The 11813-nt window shown below is 37.8% G+C and overlaps 1 protein-coding gene across 2 annotated transcripts; it reads right to left on the bottom strand.

Moving 5' to 3' along the window:
- Nucleotides 1-1422: 1422 nt before the first annotated feature.
- Nucleotides 1423-11408, bottom strand: LOC147397781 (Peptidyl-tRNA hydrolase II (PTH2) family protein). Of its 2 annotated transcripts, XM_086449708.1 has the most exons (7): nt 10910-11408; nt 9073-9141; nt 4268-4327; nt 4069-4138; nt 3024-3093; nt 2807-2833; nt 1423-1764 (listed from the first exon to the last, which is right to left on the bottom strand). In XM_086449708.1, the coding sequence occupies exons 1-7, from the start codon at nt 11173-11175 to the stop codon at nt 1715-1717; spliced, it is 612 nt and encodes a 203-aa protein (XP_086305834.1). In that variant the 5' UTR covers nt 11176-11408; the 3' UTR covers nt 1423-1714. The 2 variants fall into 2 exon arrangements, with proteins under 2 accessions (XP_086305834.1, XP_086305835.1); XM_086449709.1 differs by lacking the exon at nt 9073-9141 and having other exon boundaries at nt 10910-11399.
- Nucleotides 11409-11813: the final 405 nt, after the last annotated feature.

The raw sequence follows: 11813 nt of genomic DNA, 5'->3' as shown, positions 1-11813 counted from the left end.
GCGACTCAAACTGCCTTACAAATTGGCATCATCTTCAAAAGCCACTTTTAAACTCCAACCGGTCTCACTTTTAAATCACTCTCCTCTATATTTAAAGCAATGAATAATATTCAGTGAAACTTTTTTCATTTTGAATGATTATTAGAGTTTGTTCAGATTTCAAATTTTTTTATTTTTATATTTAGAAATTTGAAGAATGATTGAAATTATTCTTAAAAACTAAGTTTAAATGATTAAGTGAGGGTATTTTTGAAATCCAAATTTTATTTGAATAAGAAATATCTAAAATATTAATTAAAATTAAAATAATTTAGATAAATGAGAAAAAAATATTTTGCAGGAAAAAAATAATGTTCGGAAACTTATGTCCATGAGGTGTCAAACTTGCTCTTTATTTTTAAAATTAATTTCGAACTCGGGAAAAAGTGCATGTCATAGGGTCATGTATGGAAAACATTGTTTGTTCAGTTCATAAAATATAAACCTGAAATGAGCACATCTAAGAGTGAGATTCGGCATCTTAGTCGATACTATGATATTGAAAAAAATCAATCTCCTTGATTTATCAACCATTCAACCCCATAGGCTCGACTAGCATAGGCGAGGCAATTGGCCTCCACACATACCAAGTAAACAGTGATCAATCCATGTGGGTGGCCAACAAGGGGGGTCTTGAGCTGTAATTCTATTTGCATTCTTTGTTGGTCCTATGTGGTATTTTATTCTTTGAATACAAACCTATAAATGATCTAACCAAGATCTTGCATTTTAAATTTTACTATAGAACAACAATTTCAAGAAGTAAAATAAAAAAGACAATTATAATTAATTTAAAAGATTATTTTCTTAGATAAATAATTTAACTTCATAATGTTGTCCATCCAGTTCCAGTCCACTGCACCATGGGCTATTGCTGAATTTATAGGAAAGTGGATGCCACAAATGAACTCAATTAATAATATTCGATGGGGTGAGGATGGATAATGAGCTTAATTTAGGCTCTCGAAAATTAGGACTAAACCATCCAAAGCCCAAAAGGAAGCATCTTTTGTTCTTCATTCTGAGTATATCAACAGTTCAAATCTGAAAGATTATAAATGTCGTCAGAAGTGGCATATAGTAACAGACATGGAGATACTGCACAAGTGAGACCACTCCACCCCTGGTGGTGTGTATGGGCGAGACCATGTTTCCTACCTCTTCTACCACTATCAGAATTAGATGAGGACAAAGTGAGGGTTGGTGTGTAGAATGGGATATCATACACTCACTCCTCGTGCCATCCTCAAGGAGCATCTTTACTCTGTCTGATCAACAGAGACCTAATCCAAGCAGTAAACACTTCCCCCGACCCCAAAAAAAAAAAAAATAAATAAAAATCTAGCTTTTGTTATTAGTGAAAATTGACACACAACACAAAAATGAGGGAACAAGAAGAGAACAACGTATCAGTGGCTTTGTTCATGCAAAAACACCTTAGTTTTGTTAATGTACCATACTAGATTGAAGTTACAATACAAAGATGCCAATGAATCCAAAAATACTGAAACATTTGTATACTCAAATAATAATATATAAATTATCACAACCTTAAATGTTTTTGGGGGCTTAAAAAATGTTCATTTTCTTCCAATCTGGCAGATTATGCAAAATCTGCAGTCCCCCCACCATTGTTTAGACATGATCCCTTGTGTCCACTTGAATGGGTTTATTGTTACAACAGCTTCAGTCTACCCGTTACATCATCTACCACATCAGCTGGTCCTGTGTACAAAAACAGATGTCAACAGAAAGAAATTTGAAAGTGATTTCGATTAACTTCCAACCCAAAGCTGATGGAATAAAAATAAAATTAAAAAAAGAACCATATTTATTTTCTAAAGTTACCACCAGGTATATCCTCCTATGGCTATCAAAAGAAGAAAGCTCTCGAGTTCAGTACATCACAATTTGTCACTTTGGTTCAGTAAGTTGTTTACTAATTAAAGATCTAACATGAGAACAGTATTTCATAACAATACAACACCACAACAATAAAGACTATCAGGATGAGAGACTATGAACTAAATTAACCCGATTGACAGACGTAAGCGTATGAAACCACATTTACTATTGCAACATAAAATAAAAAAATAAAGGACTGCCCTTTTTTTTTTGGCTTGGCAAAAGAAATAATATTAAAGACGCTGATTGAGATAACCAGTAAAAGAGTACAAGAACGAAGAGAAAAATGACCAATCCTCCCCCGAGAGGTTACAAATTCTTTCCCAATTAAACACAAAATCCTCAAAGAAAACCCCTATCAATTTCTTAAAGATTTTACACCAAAAGAAAAGCAAGTATAGAATAGAATAAATAGTATCGTCCACCGCATTCTCCTTGTCCTCAAAAATTCTCCCATTACGCTCCATCCAAATTCCCCAAAACTATAGCAAAAGGCACTCCACTGCCCTTTTAATAAAAGATACATGGAAAGCAATAGGCTAATCTATACTTCTCAATCAATGGGCAACATTTGATGAGTCATAGCCCAAAATCAATACCAATGGCACTGTCAGCTGATCATCCAATCTTGAAATGAGATTCAGAAACAAGGAAAAATTACTGCTTATGGTGGGTTGAGAAGTCCCAACAACAAACAGTTGAGAACACATGTTATCACTTGGGCAACGAACCACGTAAAAGAATAATAAGATAGAATGGGAATATAGAATTTCAAACTTCCTAATGAACTCGTGTCATCTCAGTAAATAAAACCATGTGATCTCAATTTTACAGAAAGAAGAAGAAGAAGAAGATAACTCACCAAGAATGGCCATCACCGTTCGTGAATCTGAAAGAAAAGAATAGTAAATTATCAATTTGAACAACACTTGTGAGGCTATAACTTATCAAAAGAAACTGTAAGATACTTAACACTAAAACTTCCTAGTTCTAACCGAACTTTCAACAAAAAAACTGAATAGCTTCTGACAAATTTGATCAGAACACAAAAGAAGAGAGGCACTAAGCAACCCACTCACTTGGTGCAATCTGTGTTCTTCCAGCATCAATTGTAACATGGGTTGGTAAATTCAGTGACTTGGCCCTTTCCTGCCACAGATACAATTGTAAACATTACAGCCAAGAATGAGATAAAAATGAGAAAGAGTTACAGTATACTCATGCCAATGAGAAAAGTAGACATGAAAGATCAGAATAAAGATTAAGTGGAAATGAAATAGACACAGACACAACATTACCACAAGTTAAAGTAAGAAGACCAACAATAAGTCCACAAAAAATCTTGCTAATCATGTCCATCCATGATATCTGGAAGTACCAGTACCAACCTCAGAGGTGATAATCCCCTCCCCGCCCCAAAAAAAAAAAAATTATAAATACAGTGACAAGGAAAGCCTCACACCTGAGGATTATCTATATTTCTCATTATAAATTATTTCAATTGTCAAACAAACACCAATTAATATAATATTTTAATTTGTTGGAAGAAATCAACATAAGATGCCAACTAGGGCATTAAAAGCTTCCAGTTGAAGGCCATTTCTCAAAGTTAACAGAAGTGGGAACGAGGAACAATAACAGGTATAGAGGAAGAAATTGGTAGGATAAAATGTGGAGATGTATGTATAGATTCTATGTGGTACTGATTTAGCGGGAAACCAATAGCAACTTCATGCTATTATCAGGAACTTTATAGTTTATGAGGGATTCCAATTTCCAAGGACATAATGAAGGAAGTTTCCTTACCCCATTTATACATAAGCATGCAGCAAGAACTGGGGTATATTGAATTCCTTTGAACAGTTAGAAGAAAACTACAGTGAGGGACCCTAGAGAATAGATACTTGAGACGATTCAAAACCACTTGAGAATTACATAGTTTATATATAAATAAATGAAAACCAACCTAGCAACCTTTACTCTTGGCAACAAAAAATTGTACTAGCACAACGAGCAAAAGCTGGATTACATGCCACCATTCCATTCAAGAAACAAAAAGAAAATAGAAAACCTAAAAACTGTATTAGATTATGTACTAAACAATCAAGTTTGACCCGCACTTACTTGTAAAATTAGTAAATCTTCCTCACTTTCGATTTTCAAAACCACCTTAACTTGCCCGCACATCTCCCACCTGCAATGAACAGAAACTCCAAAACAATATAACTAAAGAAATACCCAAGGAAGTCATAGAGAAAAAATTTGGTTGAACACTTGAAAACATTGAACCAATTTTTTTAATGTGACTAGTGTCAGAAGGTACCTGTTCAAAGCGTTTGGTGCTCTTTGGTGGAGCTTCTTATAAAGGCCCAAAGTTGCATGACTAAAGCACAAAAGGCACAAATTAGAAATAGTGAAAAATTTTACCCAATTGAAAGTAAGAGAACGTATTCAACTGGCCTAAGTCCCACTTCCTAAATTACTTCAAACCAAACAAAGAGCTTGTGGCCCACTGGGGCACCAATATTGACTGTCAATCAGTGAGCCACCCCTCTCATCATGCATTCTTCCAAAACCCATCCAAATGTTTGTGACATTTCAACAATAGACGAGGATATTGTTAAAGAATACAAGAGTGAACATCCCTCTGAAATGCTGAAGAAGGTGGTTGATGACCCTAATAATGCAAGAAGTTGGTTCTCCAATCCCAGATCTAATTTTCTATGGACAAAAAGTTTAACATCATTCACCAATGAAAAATAAATAAACTACCACAATGGAATTGTCATAGTCACACATTGGTGAGAATATCAAATGGAAAGAGTATCTTGCATTGCATTGAACAAGTCCCAACTGAGGATGGTTGGACAATGGACATTCAAGAAGTTCAAAGCAGTGAACACTGGCTTCCAGAAACACAGACTTAAAAAGACATGAAGATTTACAAGTAGCTGGTTTTAACATTTATTGAGTTAAGGTATGACATAACTGACTTCAACATTTTCCACAAAACTTAGGGGTCAGTATTGATAAATGGGACTCTGAGTTCCAATCTGATGAATGAGAAGGATCTGAACAAGAGCTCTAGTGGTAAGTGTTTATAACGATCATACTGTACGCACACAATTTGTTCTAAACGGTGCTGCACGTCTATATCTATAGAGCTTGTGGAGGCCATTTTGGTCACGCCACATGATGGTGACATGTGTCATAGAAAAACAATTAGGCCCACTTTGAATCATGCGGTAATTATTAAGTCCAGACAATAAAAACAACATACCGAGGTCTACACCTCAAACCAAATACGCTACAATAAGAAAAAAAAAGTAATTCACACCCCTGCTAAAAAATAGAGTACGGTATTAACCAAAGTATTCCAAAAGAAGGGCAAGGTAGGATCCCAAAATTACAACTGGCCTGGAGTAGGCCAACCAACTGAGCAGTCATCAGATCAGAATTTGTACCTATGAAATCAAACAAGAATCGACTTTAAAAAAAAAAACAAGAAGTTCCAACACATCTTGACACAATCATTCTAAAGGGCATCTAACCTACTTCCCAAAAACACAAAACCCAAGCTCATGTAACTCTTTCAGAAACATACGAACACAGTCCTACAACTAGCTTAAGACCAAGCTCAAATCAAACCTCTAACTCATATCTAACCTGTCTCATAGCACGTGAATGACACTTTAAATCCTATTACCGATTTGACCCTTATCCGATTTAAAAGGTAGATCTTCATTGGTGATTTGGAATGTATCTAGTAAATATTCAGTTCCCATACATTCCTCCTTTTTTGGGACTTTCCGTAATCAAACTTTTAACCCATTTGATCAAATCCCTGATTTTCTCCAACTAAGACCCGAACCCATGGTTGGTTTGAGCTTACCCTCGTATCTCCGTACTGAACTCGAATCCCTAGGTGCCACATATCGCCCCTTAGTACCTAGCGAGAAATATCCTCCACAGTACCCCCTCTAGGGGTTTGGACTTTCAGTCCAAGCGCCTAAGAATAAATGAACGATATCATGTGACACGTGGCCGCACACCTTTTACATTCTCATTTCGAGGCTTAAGATCTGTTTAGTCAATGTCCATGTCATGCATCATCCACCTGTTTTACCTTCAAAAGTATGACGACTATAATGACCTCGGTTTATATGAATCGTTGGTTTTGTTACATGCCTCAAAGTATTTTTCTTTTACATGTTCCCCCATTTTTTGTCATTTTTTGTTGATTGATTGGGCTTTGTGCCATCATGAACCAAAACTCCTAAGCCAATAGATATAACCTCTTATGGTCGGAATTGGAACAAAAATCAATTAAATCCATCCCCAATGGTTGGACTTGGCTCCCTTACGAACCAGTCATTATTAAAAACACCGACGAGTTAGCCCGACCTTTGTTGATTGAGTTTGGTTCCCTTATGAACCAAGTTTTAATTAGCTAAGGACCTACCTCCAACGATCGGACTTAGTTCCCTTTACGCGCCAAGGCTTTCACTGTATGCCCACCCCCTTATAGTCGAGCTCAACTCCCCCAATAAGCAAAGATTTGCCAACCCCAAACAGTAGAGCTTGACTCCCCAAACGAGCCAAGGCTTGTCAACCCCACATGGTCGATCTTGGCTCCCACACAAACCAAGACTTGCCAACCTCAAACAATTAGGCTCGACTAATATAACAGGCCAAGGCTTTCGTTAAACCAACCTCACACAATCGGGCTCAGATCCCATAACGGGCCAAGGCTTTCTCTAAGCCAACCCCCACACTGTCAAGCTCGACTCCCATAACGAGTCAAGGCCATCACTAAACCAACCCCACATGGTTGGGCGCGGCTCCCATAACGAGCCAAAGCTTTCGCTAAACCAACCCCCACACGGTCAGGCTTTGTGCTAAATGGTCCCATACAACCAACTGAGGATGTGGACTAGACTGCCCATATGAGTCGGGTGTGGCGCTAAGTGGTCCCGCACGACCGACTTAATATGTGGACCGAACTCCCCATATGAGTCAGATGTGATGTTAAGTGGTCTCGCATGACCGACTTAGGATGTGGATCGGACTCCCCATATGAGTCGGGTGTGACGCTAAGTTCCTTTGCAATCTGCATATCTTTAAACAACAGAAATAACAACAATTGCACAAAAAATCAATGTATTCTCAATCTAGTGTTATCAATTTGTCGAGTTCTTGATAAATTGAATCCCATGTCTCGATCAAATTCCTTGATTTGGTCGAGTTACCAATCAATAATTTAGAATCCTTTGCTCAATCAACTTCCCAAATTATCAATCAATTTCATTGAGTCCCTTTTCAATGAGTTAATCCATTTAACTCAATCAAGTTTTTTGGCTCGGTCAAGTTGGGCACGAAATTAGCCCCCAACCTTATTTGTCAAGCCGACCCTTAATAAAAATTTGGCCCAACATCATTATGCCCCTAAACAATTTAACTGGCTCGGCAAGGTTCATAACTTGATCGAAATCTTAAGTAATAAATTCAATTCGACGGAGTCTTTTGACTCTGACAAGTTGGACTTGGTTAAGCCCCCAATTTATACCATTTTACTAACTTAATTGGGTCCCAACGAACATCAACATCACATTTGATGCAAACCCCTTACCTTTTATATCATGACCTTATTACTCAGATGAGGTCTCGATGGAAAATAAAATTGGTGTGCACCTAAGGCATCCAACAACCCCCAATTTATTTTGAAAACTTATTTATTCTTTACCCTATAATTTTTCAATCAAGGGGAAAGGGGTCATACATCAATCATGATGTATAGGCCAAACACCAAACTCGATCCAACCTTCTCATGCTAAAACCAAGGGTAGTATGTGTATTGAGTATAAATCAATACGCATCAATCTTTGATGAGCATGCTTCACACCTTATACCCTTTTTACATTTTTTATATTTATACAATTTGAGCAATAGACCTAGGTCAATCCATATGCCCAATGATTATTTGACTAAACCACTATATAGTGAGTTAAAAGACATTACCATGTTGAGTAATAGTTGTATGTGACCATGGGTGCAAGTTGAGTAATAGTTGTATGTGACCTCTTACCATGTTGCTTCTTTTTCACCAAACAACAACAGAGAGGGGGCAGCCACGTTTTCTATCTTTGTTCTTTGTTTTAACCAAGGGCATGTGTATCCCTTTACAACTTACAACACCACCCATTCCCTCAACCTCCTCCTGATGTGGGTCCCCCAATATACTTATCAATCCAATTCAATTGTGGTTATGTTGTTTACAACAACCACCTCTAATTTTGCACGCTACCACACATGCATACCCACAGCACAACAGCCCTCCTTCCTCTTCCTCTCTCTCTCTCTGACTTTCGATCATGGCAACAGCCACACACACCTCATCTCACCCTATGGTGTACACCATACAAGTTGTCACATACATCAAGAATGATGTATATGCCAAGTAGCAAATCCAATTCAACCCTCTTTAACCTTCTGACGCCTTTATTTCTATTATTAAAAGACTTATTCATACCTTCTTTGTTTGCTACTACAGAACAAGGACGGTGGACCTAACATGAAGCTCCCAACGTGAAGGGGAAATCAGTCACCATCTTGCTCGATCCACTCTTTTCCCCACCACGTACGCACGAGCAGATTTCTTAGTTGAAAGAATCTTGAAATCCAGATCGTTCCTTCACGAACATATGTGATTTTGGTTCTAAATCCTCAAGAAATGAACATAAAAGAATAAAAATAAATAAAAACTTCTACCTCCTCCACTGTTGATTTTGATTGTAGAGGAAGAGATGTCAAAACACGAATGCCTCTAATCATTAGGAACTCACAGCATCTCATCTTTGCTTGATCAAAAGTGGATTTAGCCCTTTCTTCCACTCGAAACCCAAAACGCTAAGTTTTGTCTTACCGATCTTTTTGAGTAAACCTCATGATCAACAAATTCTATTGACCAATCTTAATCATCACATAAAATAAAATAAAAACCCTAAAACCGCAAGGGTTGATATTGATGACAGCCCCCAATTCCTAATTTTGAGCCCTAAGACCATACCACGTGGTCTCTGTTCGTTCCCGCGAACGGCATCAAATTATAGATGCAAAAACTTGTACTACCTTAAGATCTGTAACGATGCCTCACGATCTCCTCTCCTCGTTCCCCTGGGTGTGCCTGCAACAACACCTCTCTGACGCCCAAATTAGAAATTTAATACAAAAATAGTGTCAAATTTAGAGAAAGGAGAACTCATACCTTTTAGTACCTTTGTCCATCTATTTATAGAGATCAAACCATAGGATCCCTTCAAATCCTATTACTGATTTAACCCTTATCCAATTTAAAAGATAAATCTTCATTGGTAATTTAGAATGTATCTAGTAAATATTCAGTTCCCATACATTCCTTCTTTTTTAGGACTTTTCCTAATCAGAATTTTAACCCCTTTTAATCTAATCCTTGATTTTCTCCAACCGAGACCCGAACCCATACTTGGTTTGTGATCAAGACGCTGAGCTTACCCTCGTATCTTCATATCGAACTCGAATCCCTAGGTGTCACATGTCGCCCCTTGGTACCTAGCGAGAAATATCATCCACGGTATGAGTACGTCCTCCCACAAGGTTAAGCGAAAGAAAGATCTGAATCAGACTAATGGGACACCATGTATCAGAGATATTTTCTCATATTTAAATAACCTGCAACATGCAACACTCAAATCTCTAACAAGTGATGGGTTCATCTCCCAAAACGCTTAAATACGCCTCAAACAAAACAGCTTAAATAAACATTTGGATCCGACGTGCAGTGCCATTTGTCCTTAGATATACATATATATAAACAAAACCCTCAAGCGAAGTGGTGGTTGGAGATTGGTGTGTTGAAAGTGGGTTGGTTAAAACAAGAGAAAAAGATCCCATAGGAGAAAGATCACTCTGCAAGTATATTGTTTATCTTCTTCTCCATTTATTTCTTTATCATCTGAGTACTAACAAAATCATATGAGGACCATTGGCAAGCACCACACCAAGGGCCCATCCTTCCCACCTTCTTGTCTTCAATCGTCCTAGGAGCGTCAGAGAAGCAGGAGAAAGTTAGACAGTCATCCAGATCCAGAAGAAGGAGAATAAGACAAGAGGACCAAGGTCAAATCCAACAATAGAAGGACTCAGCCAAGTCAGCACCAACAATGAGGGAAAATCAAGCCAATCAGCAGAAGAGGTCAGCCGAGCCTGCAAGGAATGAAAGGGACTCAGTAAGCTGAGGAAGGAGGCAAAAGATCATAGTTCAAAGACAAGTCTTCCAATCGAAGCAGATGACCGAGCCGGCGCTAGTAAAGAAGGAAGATCAAACCTACCATAGGAAAGGGGAGCGAGGATAACATCGACAGAAAGCTGGAAGTGTATCAAGACACTTTCCAAGAGAAAAGCTGAGAACCAAAGCAAAAGCCAAAGTCATCAGCCAGGGAGGCCGGTCATGTCATACCACCAAGCTTGGAAAAAAGACACCAAGCGGCAACTATCCAGGACGGTCAGCACTTTACTACCAAGGTATGGAAGGCCAAAAGGCTTTCGGACAAACTTAAGAGTCCAAAAGCGGAAGACATCTGACACCTCGGACCAGCCAGAGCAGCATCAGCAGAAAACGTCAGAGAAATCCGAGATAGCATCATCCAACGAGCCGAGGAGAGCCGAAGCCATCCCCGTTAAAGGAAGAGGCCGATAAATTGAGACCGAGCTCGGTTCTAATGTGCAGTTTGTATCTATAGAACTGGAAGGGCCTAAAAAAACTCTCCACAGAGCGAAAACTTGCTAACCAAAATATGTTGTTGTATTGGTTATTTATAGATACTGGAAAGAAAGAAAAAAAAAAAAGCACTCTTGCTATGCTACAACTCATGCTTACAAACAAGTTCCAAATGACAACTTACAATGGGAAGAGTTAAAAGTTGTTTACCTGCATTGGGCGGCAATCTTTCCCTTTCCCATCTTCAAGTCGTTCCTTACAATCAAGACCATTTTGAAGTCTTCGAGAATGTCAGCGAGCTTTTCGATCTCGAGTGGTTCCTTCTTTGGTCGATCCACGACATTTGGTTTTGGTTTTCGATCTCGAGTAGTAAAGAAGCTAAGGTTGCGATGATGGCCGAGAAGATATCCCAAGGCGATGCAACCGGCCCCAACTAGAAAGGCGCTCAGCCATGACACTGACGCTGACACATCCATTCACTCGATCCTTCCTCCTTCCTATTAACACACAGCTGATGTGAGTAAATCCTCCCTCGTTTTTTAGATCTTTGAGGAGGAGACCCGTTCGAGAAACCCTCACAGGTCTCCACTCTTGGCAAGTTTAAGGGAAATTGACTCTTTTTTTTCTCTCTTCTATTTAAGATATAAACAAAAATCATGAATTGGAAATTTTTTCCAGAAAATTTGATATAAAATTTTGCACCATGGCATTATCAAATCATCATCCAACGTTTATACTCAAAATTATTATATAATTCAGTACATAGGGATATTTTTTTTTTTTCAAATTTTTTTTTAAGGTAAAAGTTACTTAATATATACCCTAATATAAGATTTTCTTGCTAAACGCCACTTAGTTTTTAATCATAAATAATCCCATTAATAAAAAAAATTCATTAAATACCACCAAAGAAAATATATATCTAAACTATTTATAAAAAAACCATTGGTCCTACATAAGTTTACCCTACCCCTCAACAAACATTCCAATAGTGGATCGTGATATATATTTATATGTGTGGTATGAATAAATTGTCTTTTATTAGTTATTTACTCTGTAAACATTTTTAAGTGAGAATCACGTTTTTAATTCCATCAAACAAGTGATCATATTT

This window comes from Akebia trifoliata, chromosome 8 (assembly GCF_017979445.1).
Source record: "Akebia trifoliata isolate Shusen 1 chromosome 8, ASM1797944v1, whole genome shotgun sequence".
NCBI lineage: Eukaryota > Viridiplantae > Streptophyta > Magnoliopsida > Ranunculales > Lardizabalaceae > Akebia > Akebia trifoliata.
This window is presented reverse-complemented; position numbering and strand designations above follow the sequence as displayed.

Bases quoted from the DNA above. Each gene is read 5' to 3' on its own strand.
- LOC147397781 (XM_086449708.1), bottom strand. From the start codon at position 11,175: ATGGATGTGTCAGCGTCAGTGTCATGGCTGAGCGCCTTTCTAGTTGGG. The intron at 2,834-3,023 runs GTGAGTGGGTTG...CTTTTCTTTCAG, and splicing joins AAGAACACAGATTGCACCAA to ATTCACGAACGGTGATGGCC. The intron at 1,765-2,806 runs GTGAGTTATCTT...TTTTGTACACAG, and splicing joins AACGGTGATGGCCATTCTTG to GACCAGCTGATGTGGTAGAT.